The sequence below is a fragment of the Anneissia japonica genome, unplaced genomic scaffold (assembly GCF_011630105.1).
Source record: "Anneissia japonica isolate Jap-2015-1 unplaced genomic scaffold, ASM1163010v1 scaffold287705_len1045735_cov187, whole genome shotgun sequence".
Classification (NCBI taxonomy): Eukaryota; Metazoa; Echinodermata; class Crinoidea; order Comatulida; family Comatulidae; genus Anneissia; species Anneissia japonica.
The window spans coordinates 168,106-186,458 of NW_022709509.1; the positions used below are offsets into that span (position 1 = coordinate 168,106).

General features: G+C 31.7%; 1 protein-coding gene and 1 non-coding gene across 2 annotated transcripts in view; both read right to left on the reverse strand.

Moving 5' to 3' along the window:
- Positions 1–304: 304 nt before the first annotated feature.
- LOC117106724 (putative N-acetylated-alpha-linked acidic dipeptidase) overlaps positions 305–18,353 on the reverse strand; it is a 23,103-nt gene continuing 5,054 nt past the window's right edge. The window contains exons 2-17 of the mRNA XM_033248137.1: positions 16,845–16,866; positions 15,821–15,943; positions 15,529–15,657; positions 14,880–15,054; positions 13,545–13,635; positions 12,363–12,455; positions 11,666–11,751; positions 11,285–11,404; positions 7,482–7,564; positions 5,853–5,981; positions 5,158–5,240; positions 4,379–4,469; positions 3,525–3,768; positions 2,936–3,014; positions 2,180–2,278; positions 305–1,669 (exon numbers count right to left, since the gene is read on the reverse strand). Of these exons, the coding sequence (XP_033104028.1) occupies positions 1,465–1,669; positions 2,180–2,278; positions 2,936–3,014; positions 3,525–3,768; positions 4,379–4,469; positions 5,158–5,240; positions 5,853–5,981; positions 7,482–7,564; positions 11,285–11,404; positions 11,666–11,751; positions 12,363–12,455; positions 13,545–13,635; positions 14,880–15,054; positions 15,529–15,657; positions 15,821–15,943; positions 16,845–16,866 (1,852 nt within the window). The 3' untranslated portion in view covers positions 305–1,464. The remainder of the gene's footprint in view (positions 1,670–2,179; positions 2,279–2,935; positions 3,015–3,524; positions 3,769–4,378; positions 4,470–5,157; positions 5,241–5,852; positions 5,982–7,481; positions 7,565–11,284; positions 11,405–11,665; positions 11,752–12,362; positions 12,456–13,544; positions 13,636–14,879; positions 15,055–15,528; positions 15,658–15,820; positions 15,944–16,844; positions 16,867–18,353) is intronic.
- Trnay-gua lies at positions 17,760–17,847 on the reverse strand. Its single transcript is given in 2 exon segments — positions 17,760–17,795; positions 17,811–17,847. It is a non-coding gene; the product is annotated as a tRNA-Tyr (tRNA).

Here is an 18,353-nt window from a genome sequence, read left to right on the forward strand (position 1 = left end):
AATCAATAAATACTAACTTAAAAACATTAATTCTACCCAAATGGTAGATAAGTAATTTAAGTTTATATTTAATCCAATGAAATATATATTCCAGCGGTGCATCTAGGGTGCACTGGGAGAGGGGCTACAGTCGCCCCATTGAAAGGTCCGAAGCTAAAAAACACGCTCACCTCATATTACATTATTTGCGACCTAGCGCCCCCACACTGCACATATCAATCCCCCACACAATCGTCGAACCTCACTCCCTGTCTCTTATACACATCTAGATGTGTATAAGAGACAGACACGATGGCGTTGGCCACTGTAATCTATAGGTGAGTATATTGTCTTTTTATGGGCTTACATACTACTATATTTACAATATTGCAAATTATGTGCTATAACTTAAAAAATATGATTTCACTGAAATATACTCTATGTATTTAACGAAATGTATAACCTCAAACATGTGATTATATTGTTTCTTATAGACCTATACATCAAAATGGCATACTACTATTAGTTACAACATTGCAAACTATGTGATATAACTTCCTCAAAACGTTTTTCTAACTTCACTGAAATATACTCTATGTATTTAAAAAAATGTATCAAATCCTTTCAAAAACATTAAAACGATCGTTAAAACAGATCATAAACTGATTCCAATGAGACAAAAATTAAGAAAAATAAGTTCTTGAAGATTGACATGCTTTGAAATACACATCCTTAAATCAAATGCTAATTAAAAGAAAAAAAAAAGGGGGAAAAAAATCGGTAATGGCCACTACGGCCTGTCCGGAGCCCAGATCCCCGATTTTTACTTTACCATCCTATAATGCAAGGAATATAATGTTATATTATGTTATAATGCTAATTTGAAAGAACATTACTTACCCTAACTAAAAATATACAGAATAAGCAAAATTTCAAATAATGAAGTTCATTTAAAACACGTCTTATAGGCTTCTAAAAAGTTCAAACGTGCCAGACGCAAGAGGGCATTATTCAAGATGCATATACCATATAACTATGAACCTTCCTACGCGACAGTTTCTTTTTTCAATTATTATGAACAAATGTATTTTTAGAGTCCTAATTATACAATTTGAACATACATAAACAAATTATAAACAATACAGTTTAGGCCCTATAACAAAAATAAAAATTAGTTTATCACCCTCGTCTGCATGTCTTCTTACAAGGGTGATATTTTGCTTTAGAAAAAATTTAAAAAAAAAATTAAAAAGCCTCCCTCTCTCATCACTTTTCCAGCCTAGCTAGGGTGATAAACTAATAATATTGTTTAACAAGGCTTTATAAGATTCATGCCAGTTTGAACATGGGACATATCATAAATATCTATAACGCCCTCAATCGCAATTAAAGTTTTGCGTGATCCTGAACAATTAATTTGATTATTGGGTGGTACTAAGCCGATAGTTTTAATTGACATTTTCAATAAATAAATTGTCCCGACTTTCAAAATATGAATGACGTCACATTGCGTATTGTATCGGTTGCAGAATTGATTGTGTGCGTAATAACTGTCATGTGATGCTTTATGGTCCTCCATACTGCGGGGACGTCACTAGCCGTCTTTAGTTCAGCCAGTGCGTCAATGATACCCGGAAACCCACCGTCACTGGTTGATTTGCCATCATTAGAATATCCGTTTATCACGTGGCTGTAAAAAAAAAAAGCATACCGAACGGAGTACGTTATCAGGAAGTTTTCGAAGTATATTATTACGCAAGACGTTGTATGTAAATTAACTTTCATACGTTTTAATGGCACGCAGAATCGGTTGGTTTTTCGTCCTGAGAACAACACAATATTGTGACCTATTTAGATCTTTTCGGAGTCAGTCAAACAACTAACCAATCAGAACAGAAATATGCGCGTGACCCACAAACACACGTGTTGTTCCACAAGGACCTTACGCTGTCTTTTTGTGGAACGGTCTATTGCACATGCACCGACGACGTAGATTGAGCCAAGTCATTAATATATGACGTGAAAATAATTAGATTGTGATTTAGAATACGTTTTATTATGACGTCTATTTACGAACTTTTTGTACTAAAACTGTAAATCGAGTGGGCATTGTTTCGTCAATTACATTCAATTATGACATTATGCAGATACTCCCTGAACTGGATTCTGCTACGCATAGAACCTCTCCAGCAATACTCACGTGATATGTTGTCTCCCAGGTAGACCGTGACGGTCAGTCATCGCTCGTTCGAGCGCCAGTAGTTGGTCGTTTATGATCCGGCTTGGCATTTCGCTCGCTCTGCGGCAATGAACATAAAATGATTCATTATTATTATTATTATTATTATTATTATTATTATTATTATTATTATTATTATTATTATTATTATTATTATTATTATTATTATTATTATTATTATTATTATTATTATTATTATTACATAAAATTGATTCTAATGCGTCGTACCTTACTAGTGTGTAGTAGGTCCTATACAAACAGAACACTCTTTCTTTCTATTTCGCTCAGTCAATTGTTGGGCACATTAATGTGGGTCTAGGTGCAAAACTAAGCAATCAACAAGGCTATATTCTCATTTTAAAAGGCATGATGAATCATGGACATCGTTTAAAATTAAGGCCTATGATTTCACATGTTAGTGGAGAGTCAATAAGCCAATTTGTAGTTAGAATTGCGCATGCTCGTATCGAGGTCACACCGTAAACACCAACACACTATAGTTTATGTCGATCGACCTCGATTGACCAAGGATGCAAGTATTCTCTAACGAATTGCCTTATTTTTAGTTTTACAGTTTGCTGAAAAGGAGGAACAGCAATCTGAGAATACTGTTTGTTGAATATTCGAATTTGTCCATTTCTACCCACAATGCACCGTGATACTATTGTGCTTAAAGTTGGACGAATGTTGGTGAATAATAATGGAAATGGAACATACTCAAATTCTAATTGTGTGATTCCTTCTTGAAATTCTTGCGCCACTCGACTGAAATTAGCCACACTAGCTTCAAGGTAATCTGTGATACAAATGAGAAATGCCTGAATCTGAATCTGAATAAATACTGACAGAGGACCTCACTGGGGTATATGCGTCAGTGTGCGTCATCGAAGTGCAAGCTACTGGAGTCAACGATTATTACTCTGTAAAAAAATCTTTTGATTGTAATTGGGTACAATTTAATATTCTCAGAACTACAAAATTTGAACTGGGCTAGCGGGGAAACCAGCGGTTGTTATTGCATCTCACACCTCTGTTTGCTGAATTGAACAGTCGCCATAGGACACCTGTTTTTCGAATAGTGTATGTGCCGTTTACGTGAACATTGTCCATGTTGAACACGAGAACTGGGAATAACCATTCTCTGAACCGAAAGACAGTAAATAACTTGCATCTCTCAGGAATAGCAGCTTAAGGAGAAAATATCACAGGATTTCAAAGATATCAATGGCTTAGTGTAGTTTATCATTTTAACTAGAGGAAAGAGTACATTAAAAACTATAACATTTATACCAAAAGTGGAACTTACTGATCTCTACTCCCTGTGCGAAAAACTCCTCTCCATTCGACGATTTTAGAATTGCTAAGTTTTCAAGAATCTGGTTTGCATACGTTGTAACGTTGAATGGAATTATTTCGGAATCGGCAATAACTCGCACAAGTTCACATAACACTTCCGACAGCGTCTTGTGAAGTTTGAACGATGGATCGATGAAATCATTTACGTAATTAAAAGTGTCGAGTGCAGTGTGAGCTACTGGTGTATCTTCGAACTATGGAAATAATATCATAATAATTGTGAATATTTCTAAAGTAAAGAAATGCTAACAAGTATTATTAAGCTTAAAATATAAGATGTTTTATGAGATATTACATAATTTCAAAGGATTTTTTACTTTTATTCTATTTGATCTGGTTTGAATAACTTTGCATTTCAACAATGATGAAAACAAAATATAAATATATCATTCTATAAATACTTGTAAAATAATGTATAATACATATATTACGGTACTAAAATATGACACATATAAAACAAAATTTAATAGATCTATTAAAAAAAATATAGGTAAACCGGCACAGTAAACCTAAATTTTATAAATACGACACATTGAAGTTGAAAATCTACAGAACAAAAACAGAGAGATACAGTATAGAGAATGATGGGAAAAGTAAACAAGTACAACAAAAATTAAAAGCAAGAATAGACTATAAGTCCCGAAACAAGGTGCTCGGGATTGTAAAAATGGAAAGGTTACATAACACTAATTACTGTACTGGATGTCTACTGAAGAAGTAACCTTAGGAAGTTTCGTTAAGCCGAATTTTATTAAAATCAAAGTTTCTGAAGTTCAGTTTCACTGAAATAACGTAAATACATACATTTTTATTACTGTACGAAATGTCCAATGAAGCAATACCGATTCGATTTGCAAATGCATTGGCATCGTTATCAGCACGCAGAGACTTCATCCTAAAAATAATAGTAAAATGGAGAGAAAACTCGAAATAAACTAATAATATGCTCATTTGTTTCAACTGTGTTTAAGCACTAAGGATACGCAGACGAGGAAGTACAAAACAAAAACTAAAAAATCATCAACGAACAACAAATATACCTCTACAGTTTATTTCGTAAATTGTATTTTCGATAATGTTTATCCAAAATAAAGATAGGAGTGTAAGTTGATACTAAACCTCACCAATAGAGTGCAATATTTAAAATTCTTATTAGCACTATGTACATTTATGTTTGAATTGCATGAACGTTGTAACTTGACTCTGTTTTTTTGCATACAATATAATAATATTGTCGCGAGCACGATGAGAGCTAACCCTAGCCTCTGAAAATATCAAGATTGAACGGTTAGAATTTTTTTTTCAGCTGCATAAATAGTACTTTCCTTATATTCTTTACATAGATTCTTAAATTGGCTGATATAATTTAGGTATTTTGGTATTAAAACGTTTGTATCTGTGTCTCATTGAAAGTAAAATAAAGAGGAAAAGTTAAATGCCCTACTATAAGCACATTTTATTTTTTATTGGATGTTTTAAGGTTTTTATCTCGATAGCAGTACTACCTTCTGTTTTTTTTAGTACCCGTAGGTGGTACTGAAATAAACAACAATTATACAAATACATGCATAATATATTCTTACTTTGGAAGTCCAGTCGAAACATCCGGGAGCCTATCATTCCATAAGTCAAACATGTTGTCATAAAGACCGTCTGGATCAGAAACCTAAGCAAGAGCGTAACATGATGGTGTGACAAAACTGTCATCTAAACATCAATTAATCAGCAAGTATTTGCGTGGTCACAATATCCACAGCAGATCAGAATGCAATGTTCAGTGGCGCTATGACGTTGGTTTATTCAAGGTGCACCTAGTTTAGTTTTTATACGGAATCACTTCTGTTACAGTGACACACATCAAATGGATGGTGCATCCGAAAAAAACAAAAAACAAAAAACAAAAAACAAAAAAAATCGGAAAAATAACAAAATTAAACTACTGTTTACAAGTTAAAAAAATAAACAAAAACAAAAACAAAAAACAAAAAAAAGTAACTAATCTAAATTAAAGTTTAAAATGTATAAGTAAATGTGGTCATTTAAACGCATAGTATCTTTAAAAAAAAATCTGATTCCAAGCAAGTGTTTTTAAAAATAATTGTCAATAAATGGTTGAAAGTTTTTCTTTATAACAGACTTCGTCAAGAAACAAATGATGTTTGTTAATGAGAGTAATGAGAATTAATATATGTTCCTATCAGTATATCACTCTCACTTACTTTATTATGAATATGTAATGTACCGGTACTTACGTCAAGGAAAAAAACTTACACGTTACCTTTTCAGCGGACTTGAATATGATATCACGAAGTAAAGGCGATGCCCGCGCATCCAGAGTAAAATTTCCCTTCACGGAGTTCACGTTCAAGTAAGAAATAGCACGATCATTCAGGATAGTCCGAAATTGCTAAATTTAAAAAAAAGATTGTGAAGTGAGGCAATCAATCAATCCGAATCAATCAACCAATCAATAATTTGATTTTAATTAATAAATCAATGAGGCAATGACCGGATCAATAAAATATTAGATTAAGCTATCAGTTAATAATTAAGTATTGTGACCATTCATGCGTATCATTTTGATGAATCATAATGATATACTGTCTATTCTTTTATGTCTGTTATTAGACTTTCATTCTAAGTTTATCTTTTAATTGGTTAATTGTTTTAAAGTGTTTTTTTTTCTTTTTGACAACAGTAAAGCAGTTTCTTCGTTTCCTTTGATAGTGTTTTTAGCTGATGGACATTTCCAGGGTGTTCAATTAACAGAAAACGTGTGCGTCCCATGCGCTGTCGCTTTGTGGGATCTTAGCAATAAGATGCAATAGCCCGTTATATACAATTGTCGATGTAAATATATAACTCGTCAATTTTTGTAACGAATCTACACTCTTTGAATTTGTGAAGTTGGCGTATCCAAATAAAATTCGTCATTGTAAATTTAGGCAGCTTATTAGTAGTGTATCTATAAATGATGTACATTACCAACAATAGCAATAACAGTGTAAAGATATTGATAATAATAATAATGATAATAAAATATTTATTATTATTACCTTTATTATTGTGTTTAAGTTATTATAATTATTATCATCACCATCACGTATTGTTTTTATTTTTTTTTAAATTTTATTTATTTATTTAGTTATTATTAATACTATTATTTTACTTATTTAAAATTGTTATAAAAATAATTACATGCTATTTACTATTTTCAACTTAATTTTTGATAATAATATTCTGTAGTTATATTTTTCTTCAGCCACATTAATTAGCTCTTTTATATGTGAAGGAGTTACTGTATATTTTAATGATTGATTTCCTGTTATGATTTTTAATTTGTAATGATGCTCTCAGGAGAGCCACTTGATAGTTTTTATAACTTTTTGGCAATCCTTGGAAGATAGTATCATATCTTTGTTATGTTTTTTCCAGAAATTAAATTTGAATTTGAATTGTTACTGTTATTATTATTATTATTATTATTATTATTATTATTATTATTATTATTATTATTATTATTATTATTATACGTATTATTATATTATTATTAATTTAATTATTAATATTATTTTTATTATTATTATTTTTATTAGCCTATTATTATTATTATTATTATTATTATTATTATGTTGAGTTTATCTGAGTTCAACGTAGCATTGACATGTGCACAAATGCGAAAATAAAATTAATTTCAGTTGTCATTTCAGGAATTTAGTTGCCAAAGCTTATCTATTATCTATAACTTCTTATTAAGTCTCTCGCCCTGCAATACATCGCTGACATTTGTCTAACGCTTAGGCCTCTGGGGTACATCAACGTGACCAACATGTGATGTTCTAATTGTTAACGACAGATCGGACTGAAATCGCCAGCCTGTGGAATAATATTGAATAATTTAACATACTTCGGTAAATTCAGTTGATCCAATCTGTCCGTATAATTCAGCGTCCCAACTACAAAACACAATTGTTCTCCTTGGTCTCCAGCCTCAAGAGAATAAGAAATACAAACGTGACATAACATGTTAGAATATGACGTCACTTAAGCGCGCACAAATTGCAGGCGTGAACATTACGTGATTGTGTTTAGATATAGAAAATTTATTGTAACTATTTATACAGAACAAGCGCGCAAAAGTCGAGCAACCGTAACCGGTCATGCAGATATTCGTGCAGTCACGTAATGTGTAATGCGCACCACCACGAATATAATTAACATGCACTCATCCTACAAGACAAAAATGCTGTAATATACATATACTGATATGAAATGACTGGACATTAAGACAATTGTGTACGTTAAATTTTCAAATAATATTAATATTAAGTTCTTAAACAGATGCGATAAAGAGCAAAACCTAGTTGAGTGTTTCCACAATGACAATTCTATGTAAGCGAATTAGGGAGGTTTTATACAAGTCAAGATGTCGCTCAAAAAATCTGCTTTGTTTTGACAAAAAACTGTTGTATGCACTTATAAATCATGATGTGCCTATAGGCCTATATATGGTCATGGTGTGATGACACTATGACCATATTTAGGCATGTTTTATGTCAAATAAAAGTTCATAGTCGGGCCTTTAGATTCATAAGGACGATAGAGCCCTTCAAGTAGAAAATGATGTAGTGACTGTATATGACAAAGCAAAACATATTGAAGAGGAGTGGCGACTGGTTAGGCTTGTATTTTTAAAAAGACGCGTGTGAAGCACTTACGTTAACACGGGATTTAAAATTGTCTTGGAGAGAAAAAAAAAAACAAGTGACATGTGTAACAGATATAGTTAGAAATACAGTACGGTTATATTTGTTGCCACTGTTACTTTTTCAATTTAACTATGGTTATCAAACCAATTTACAGAATTTTGACTACATAAAAATCCGAAAATTGACTGTTTTATTTACTTGCTTCTGGCAAGAAAACAATTTCATATTTAATTTAAAGTTAATAAAACCATAGATAAAACGCAAACCGTAATCATGCCTAAATCGAATTACATTTTTAAATTTTTTTTTTTTAGCTAATCAGAAAATAGTACGGATTTAAAGCCCCATTCCCGGAAAAATTTCACTAAAAACAGATTTTATTTTAGAAGATGCATATGCATTACCCTAATTATTATAAACAATTGAAAAATATTGGCATAAAGTTTAGTTTTACGCAAAATAAATAAAAAAAATTGAGAAATACAGACTATTTTCTCATAGAATATTACCATTTTCTCGACGAATTCTTAGTCACTAATAATAATAATAATAATAATAAACATTTATATAGCGCCAATTCGAAAAATTATCAAAGGCGCAGGAGAAAACAAACTAAGTAACATTTCTCAAAAAGGTGAAACTTTAAGTTCGTCTGAAAAGAATATAAATTAGGCGAATTACGAACAGAAAAAGGAAGAGAATTCCACAGAGACTTGAACAGAAAAAGAACGTTGACCATATGTTTTGGTTTTGTTTCGAGGAGATGGAACTGTCAAAAGATTTTTTGAAGATGAACGAAGATGGCGGATAGGTACATGACATTTTAAGTGATGCAACAAATATAATGGTTTGTGAAACGCAAGTAACTATACTAAAAAAAGCAATTTGAAAATACAACGTTGTTTAATGGGATGTCAATGAAGACACTTCAGGGCTGGTGTTATGTGTTGACGTCTTGGGATCAGTGAAACAATACGAGCAGCAGAATTTTGGATTTTTTTGTAAACGCAGAATTGTGGTATCGGGTAGTGCAATAAAAAGTGAGTTGCAATAATCTAACTTAGATGAAATGAAGGCATGGACTAAAACTTCGGCTGATTTATGTGAAAGAAACTTTCGTATTCTCCAAAGATTACGTATAAAAAATAAAGAAGATTTACAGAGCGCAGATATATGTGGAACAAACGTAAGAATTTCATCAAGAATAACGCCAAGACTTCGAACAGATGAAACTGGGTTAATGGGAATGTCATCAATATATATGGACTGAAATTGAGGTTTTGGGCGGAATTTTGAATGAAACACAATAAATTCTGTTTTAGATAGATTCAATTTAAGCATGTTGCTGGTCATCCATTTATGAATATGAATGACACAATTTTGAATTTTCTCAATTTTAGATGAAGCGTTTGACTGGTCAAAAGTAGTGAATATTTGAATGTCATCAGCATAGAAATGGAAATGAAGTCCATGAGATTGTATGATATTTGAAACAGGTGACATATAAAGAAGAAATAAAAGCGGTCCAAGCACACTCCCTTGCGGCACACCATAATACAGGGTCACGTGTTCAGAAACTGAATCATCAATACTAACTTTCTGAAAACGGGATGAAAGAAAAGAAGAAAACCAACGAAGGACAACATCGGTAAAACCAAACTGGAAAGCGAGCCTACGGATGAGAATAGAATGATCAATAGTATCAAATGCGGCAGATAAATCTAACTGAACAAAAGCGACTGATTTACTCATATCAATAAAGGAGAATATATCATTAAGAATGGAATTATGGGCAGATTCAGTGGAGTGGAACGGTTTGTAAGCAGATTGATAGATGTCATTAAGATTATGCTGGCTGAGATAGTTCGAAATTTGAGATGCCACGTATTTCTCAATACATTTGGAAACAAATGATAAATTGGATATAGGACGGTAATTAGCAATGATTTCTATATCAATGTTGTGTTTTTTAATTAAGGGTTTCACCAAGGCCGTTTTGTAACAGTCAGGAAAAATTCCATTGGATAAAGACGAGTTAATAATTTTCATGATATATGGTGAAACTATATCTGAACATTTCTTTAAAAGATTTGTCGGAATAGGATCAAGTGAACATGAAGCATTTGAAGATGAATTAATTAAATCTAAAGTATCTTTAAGGGTAATCTGTTTAAAAGAATTAAATTGTACAGAATATTTAACGTCATATGAGAGTGCTAAATCAATATCTAAAGGCGGAAATTTTTAACAAATACTTTCAATTTTTGACATGAAATATTTCGAAAATATGTTTGCAAGTCACTAGGCAAATTCAGAGGTTGTAGATCGCATCCGCTGGAATACTCTAGCTTTTATGTATACTTTTTACAGTCAATAAAGTGCGCCCACTCTAATGGGATTATTTTTTGTACTTCACACCTCCACAATGCGGTCGTTTGAGTAGGCCTGAGATATGTTTGTTGAAGTGTCAAAATCTCGGTCAAAATCAGTTTGAAATAATTCCTATGAAATATTATATTTCACAAGTGTCAGTACTAGCAACGGAAAATATCTTGTTGGCCGTTTTTATGTGAGATAACAGATCCTAAATCGAGGTAAGGCTAGGCCTAGCCTAGCAGTGTTGGATAGGCTAATGTTTTCGGTGGCTACTATATTTCTTCGCAGATCTGTCGCAAAATCAAACAAGAAAAATGTATTTTTTGTGTGAGACACAAAAAAATCAAATTTCAGTCTTATTTTACATTTTTTTCATGTTTTGGGAATGTCTAAATTCAGTTAAACTAGCAATTCCGTATTATATTTATAAATCCTTATAATATACAAAAATTAGATTTTTCCTAAACAACGAAATTTTGCCGGGAATGGGGCTTTAACGTAATTTTCGTTCCTAATATGTTATTTGTTTTTGGAGAACCATAAAAGGAGTAATGATATTAACGATATACCGATGTCAGTACAACAAACAAATAACAGACCTAAATGAAGGCTTAACTAAGTTTACCTGTCTTGACTAATTCTGCAAAAGCCTGTGAGACCGTTAGAAGGGTTGTGGTACTGCTGCCACCGTCGGACGCCCCGAACACCCAGGCATCTCGATGTGCTCCAATCACAACATATCGATCTAAATAACCAAAGTGTATTAGTTTCTAGTAAATTTTAATTTTGAATTTAACAAGTTTGGCTTGAGATATATAAAAAGGCTGTGTGACAAATATAATACAGTCATATTAAGTTTTATAAGACTAACTTCATAGAGTTTTCTATGAATAGAAACTAGGACTCATGCATTTTTAAACACTAATGACTTTTTTGTGCACTAATTTTGTATTTGTGCATAAGGGAATTGCTGGGATAATTGCTCCAATTATGCATTGGATCTTACCTGGCTCGATGCTTCCTTTTATTGTAGCAATTACATTGTATATCGTAGAGTTAGATAGCCTCATTCTTACCTCCAATTTTGCAAACCTATAATAAGAATTATCACCCAACTTTACCAAAATGTCATTACAAAAAATGGTAAAAACGATAGTAAATTAATTAAGTTGGAAGACTTTAATTCCGGACGATCTGGCTAAATGAGCTTTCTTAACACATCCACTTTTATGGTGATGCCCGTTGACACTTCCGTGTGGCAAGTTTTGATAAAGTACCGGGAGTAAAAACATACAGGTAATATGTTGAATTTGCGGAAGATGTATTACTTTTCCGGAGATTTTTGCTTCCTTTAGGTGGTTTATTATTATTATTATTATTATTATTATTATTATTATTATTATTATTATTATTATTATTATTATTATTATTATTATTATTATTATTATTATTAGTAGTAGTAGTATAATTTTTAGTATTATTATTATTATTATTATTATTATTATTATTATTATTATTATTATTAGTATAATTTTTAGTATTATTATTATTATTATTTTTATTATTATTATTATTATTATTGTTATTACTATTGTTAATGTTATTATTATTATCACCATTATCAAAATTATAATAGACAATTTTGTTTTAATTATATGCTTTCTATTCAATCATTTACGTGGTGCTTGTCTACCCATACCTACCAGCTATCGAACTTAAATCCCAGGCCAATGCGATACCTGACTCCGAGGTTTCCTTTCCAAGAGGGCTTGGGTACTTTTGGTCCATTTATCACACTAGAAATGTAAGGCAATTGTTAATTAAAATCCAGATATGCAATTGACATACGAAGATCAATGGTCTGACTATTAATACCAATACGTACGGTAAGGGTGGAGTGGAGAAGTGGAATCTGTACAATTATGCATAATAATAAAAATAAATCTAACTCACTAGAAAACTAAAAATCGAGATAATATTTAATAGAATGAAAGTGTGAATGATTACTATTTGCATAAAATACTAAAGAGAATTATTGTCTTCAAACCATTTATATTCTACTATTCAATTATAGCTTTAATAAAACTGTTAATGATACACCGTAAAATCTACTTGATTTAAAATCAAATGATCCAGCTGTGTTACTTAAGTGAAGCTATGTGTGCTATGAATACAACTATAAAAAAAACAAAAACACGACAGAGTTGTGAAGAAAGCAAGTAGACAATTGATCAGTTATTGGTGTTTATGTGCTCATCATCATTTAACAGTTTGGATAATTCTATAAAGGTATTTTTTAAAATGGTTAAATATAATTTGTAATGTATAATAATTATCATTAGGAATTAAATTAGTGATACAGGTATTTCAATTGTTTTCGATGTGGAAACGAAGATAAGACATAAAGACCTGATTCGCAGTGGTAATAAATAGGCTATGGAAATAAAAGTGCACGGATATTCCCTAAATTTAAAAAAAATACAAAAAAAAACAACATACAAAATCATTTTTTAAATAGCTTGCTTATATTGTAGCAGCATAAAAAACTTGAACAAACAATTAGCGTATTTAAACAATGTTTATCCACAATTTTGCAGCAAAAATTAGAGAAACACTTCCAGCCACTGGAAATGTTTTTATTATATCTATCATTAACCAGTATAAAAACTAGTACGCACTTTTTAAATTCAATAAATTTTATGCTCAAGTTAAGTAATATGTAGGGCCTATATTACTGTAAAAGTAGAAAGTTAATTTCAACATTATTTTTTAATGATAATTTTGTCATTTTCAGAGGATAATGCATCTTTAAAACTGCGAAAAAAAACTCAGAGCAGTTTCTAAATTGCTCGAATGAGACAAAAATGCGCATAACAATTCTTTACCTCATAATATGTTTAGCATCTTTTGTATTAATCGTGAGTACAGGGATTGTAGGTAATCCAAAGTCGGTGTCCTTGATTCGATAGGCGCCAGCTGTAGTACAAACAAATGGTAGTATAATATAATTCATCTCTCTGATACAAACACATCAACACTTTAAAGCTATAAGGTTACCAAACTCATTTAGGCCTACACCAACTCAGTCTTTATTTCTCATCATCATATCATATACTGTACATATATATGTATGTGCATTAGTCTTATATATTATCTTATAATTTTTATTGCCATTATATTTATCTGTATCATGGGCTATCGCTTCCACTTCTCGATATCAAAGTACAGTACTTTGTTTTACTCATTATCTCGCTCCCATTATATATCATTATCCCCATGTCTCCAATATTGTTTATCTCATTTAATCACCCTCCTTTATTTATTGCCGACTGTTTATTGTTTTACATTGGAGCTGGTATTTGCCAACTTTTGTAATCAGTTACGCTGATGAAGTATTGAGGACAAGACGAAATATTCGTTTCCTGAATAAATTATATTGTCGTCATACCGTTTAGACCACTGAGGCCCGTAAAATATCATAGCGGATCTAAGACCAGTCTCTCATTCATACAACTTGAGGGCTCACACAGAGTGGAGCCAATTTCTAAGTTACGTACTTAGGTAGCAGCTGGTAAATCATAGCAATGATATTCAAATCAAGTTGCTTTTTACACTGGGAACATGTATAAATAAAATCAATAATAATGCAGTGCTCAAATATATAGGTACATGATGGTGTATATCTGTCTCTTATACACATCTAGATGTGTATAAGAGACAGGTCTTATATATATATAGGATTGACGGTTCACGTTTATTTCGGGAACATAACTATATTTATTTGAGCATGAATATTTCGGTCGTCCCTGCAACCTTCTTCAGTGTAAACTGCTGGCTGACCTTGTGGTCCAAGATATTAAAATATTTCATAAGTGCAGACCTTGCAAAATTAATTTATTTTATCTCGCTTTCAAAAAATGAGAAACGAAACAAAAAACAGGTGCATATAAACGTTTTTCATCATCATTTTGAGTGAATTACTTATTGGGATTTATGTACAATTTAAAGAACATTATTTTAAATTATCAGAAGTCTGCGATTTTTTAAATAATGTACTTATTATTACTATTAGTAATAGGCCTATTAGTGCTTTTTTTAAAATATAAATTAGAACATTTGTAAGAACATGCTCAGCATGAAAATGCCATCCGTGTGGCAATAATAAAGTATTTGAATATATTTTGTGAAATTAACCTTATGGATGAATTGAAAGAACTTACCTATAGATGGATACCCAGGTGTTGAAGGGTCACCAGAGTGATCGGGTGACAGCAACGTTCCCCCTGCAATAATCGACTGGTTATTCCAGTAAGCATTGGCAAATACCTCGGAGTGCTCGGCAACATCTTTATACAGAACCAAACCGATTCCCCTATTTGCTTGACTGTTCTTAACCTGTTGTGTATAAAGCACATAACCCAGTAGGTGTCAAAGTACATGAAGGAAAAACATTTGATAGTAAATATATAAAATTGCATACCACTGCTGACAGAAAACTGTATTTAATTTGACTTACCAAATGCTTGTTCTAATAAACATGAATGTTCTTAATTATTATTATTTCTATTATTATTATTATTATTATTATTATTATTATTATTATTATTATTATTATTATTATTATTATTATACATGATAATAAAATTAATAAGAATATAATAAAATATGATACTAATATTTCATGATAATATAATGACAAGAATATGAATATGGTAATGATAATAGTAGCATTAGCAATAAAAACAGCTATTATTATTATTATTATTATTATTATTATTATTATTATTATTATTATTATTATTATTATTATTATTATTGTTATTATAGTTATTATTATTATTAAATATTTTGATAATTGTAGATACTAACCTTTTCATTGATACTAATCTTTCCGAGTCTGGCCATAAATATTGTATTTTTATTAATATGCCTGGAGTACTTCTTTCTGATTATATTAAAATCTTCGTCTCGTCCGTAATTCACATACATGATACTACCCTGATTGGAAGAGTAACAAGAATGCTAGTTCGGTTAATTAGGCTTGGAACACTAGGCCTATGACCGGCAATAGCACCCTAACCTTGAGCTAAACGTTCTATTTATTCATATGACGTGTAACGTAGACATTTGAGTTTATTACCAGGGAGGCGGTAATACCTACCTGCTCCACCGCAGTTTCTGAGTATGCGTTAAATGGCTGCATAATTATAACATCCTCTACAGCATTTGTTACCTCATCTTCTCCTGACACCCATTGTGGTTTGTTACCTTGCCAAAACGAAATCTAGAAAATGAGGGCACGGAAGAATAATCGCAAAACACAAACATATTTTAAAATACTACGTACTAAATAAATATAAAATAATTTGAAACCATTAAAATATGAGTATGCCCAGAGTGGAGACAGAGGATGAAAGCGGGGTCTAAGTGGTATTAGGACAAACCCCGAATGCCTAGCAGTCTCATTAAAATCAGGGTTCATAATATAAAATCAATCAACTCTTTTTAGTATTAGTTATTACAAAGTGGTATAGGTAAACGCAGTAAATAAGTCGAGAAGCTTAAAAAGATACATAGTCCTTTTATCAGTGGTGGCTCTACGAGTGACAACAAGTCCGATAGAGGGTGCAAGACAAGGGACAGCGGCCTCTGTTGGGGTCAAAGGGAGAAATTTTGGTTTAGAATGGAAAAATATGCTCTCGTCGTCGATCAGAACAATTACAATAACTTTGGATGGCAAATTTTCATTTCTGGTGACCGACAACACGGATTAATGATTGTCCAACGGAGAATTGAATCCCTGACCCTTCAACATCCCTCCTTTTACAGAGGTGCCGCCATTGGCTTTAATTATGTTAAGAGAGATATTTGTAAAATAAGCTTTTTTTTAAGGCCGTGGTTATCGACGTTCCAAAGAACATGAGGTGTCGATTGGTGGAGCTGGCTTGACCATAACCCTAAACTTTAGGAAAGTATAATACATACTCCAAGTATTGAAATACACGCCATCGTGTTGGGATTCAATCTCAACACTATGGCGTGTATTTGAATACCTGAAGCCGGGCTAAAAAATTAAAAAAAATTAAATTAAATTAAAAATAAAATCCAATTGAAACTGTGCCCTGAATCGGAATTAAACCTCTTTATCCCCATCTCAGTACGAAAAGTACAAAAGTATTAATTACTACTGCAGTAGTAGACCTACTCCTAATGAGGTAAAATATTAATTTAATTAAATAAATTAAAATTATTGGTAAATATATCACGACGTAAGCAGCATACTAAATGAATAAAGAATGTAAATGATGTATCTGAACACTAGACAGTGGCGTATTTAGAATTCTTGAAATGGGGAGTGGTTAATGGGGGAATGATAGGGCACTATGGTGAGGCTGAATGGTTGCAAGCCTTTTTTAAGGGGAAGGCCGCGCTTCCCGCACCCCTAGATACGCTATTGGAAGTCGGGGTTAAATGAGTGTTGCTAGGATAAATAGAAAATGATGATTGTTAGTTACAGTTATTAAACTTATGCACTTTGAGAATTTATCGTATCATATCATTTATGACGTTGATAAAACATGGAGAATACAAGACATATATATATAGTATATATATATATGTATATACATATATATTTGGAAAAAAGTAATACAATAAAATCTCAAACAATGTGAAGGACTCTCTAAATGGTTTTAAAAACCAAAATCATAATTTCTGTTTAAAATTATTATTATTATTATTATTATTATTATTATTATTATTATTATTATTATTATCATCATCATCATTATATAATAATAATAATTATTATTATTATTAAATCATTATTATTACCTATTATGTGTGAAAATATTTCGAAGTCGATAATGATTTTACTGTGACTTTGAGTTTTTGTTTTTGTTTTTTTTTTTTTTTGGCATTACAGTACTTCAGTATAATTGTTCAAACAAATGGATAAAACACATTTTACAAACCAAACGTATATGATTATACCAGGAACAGCGACTCTTCCCTGATTATAGGCCTACTTATTTTTGGAAAATTATTAAGTTAATTTAGAATAGGTCTACTCATATTTTGTACAAGTCCGACTAAAAAAATCCCTCACGCCGGATTTGAACCAGCGACCTAAGGACGTCAGGGAATGAACTCTACAGTCCTCCGCTCTACCAACTGAGCTATCGAGGTACATATGGGAACCGACTATTCAATAATTATTAATGAGATATCGTTTGTTTCGAAAGTCCTATCCGATAATAACAACAGAATTTGTTTTTCTAGGCTGCACGAGAAGAATGGCAAAGTAGGGTCACGGGTGTCGGTTTTGATCTTTTCAAACATTATCTGTTCCTTAAGGATACGAAATCTATATATGACGCTCCTTTCCCTTTCCCAACTCTCTTATTCAGTGACGGATTCAAGGGGTTCTAGCCAGCCCGCATGCCCCCTGAGATTTTCAAAATTAAAAAAAAAGAAAAATTGAGAAAGAAAGAAAATTCACCCAAATGTTAAGTCTAAGAGTGGCATTTCGGGCCATCTAGAGGTCAGTGGCGTATCTAGAAGTCTTAAAATCGGGGAGGGATGTGTATAAGAGACAGACCCAGTAGGTGTCAAAGTACATGAAGGAAAAACATTTGATAGTAAATATATAAAATTGCATACCACTGCTGACAGAAAACTGTATTTAATTTGAC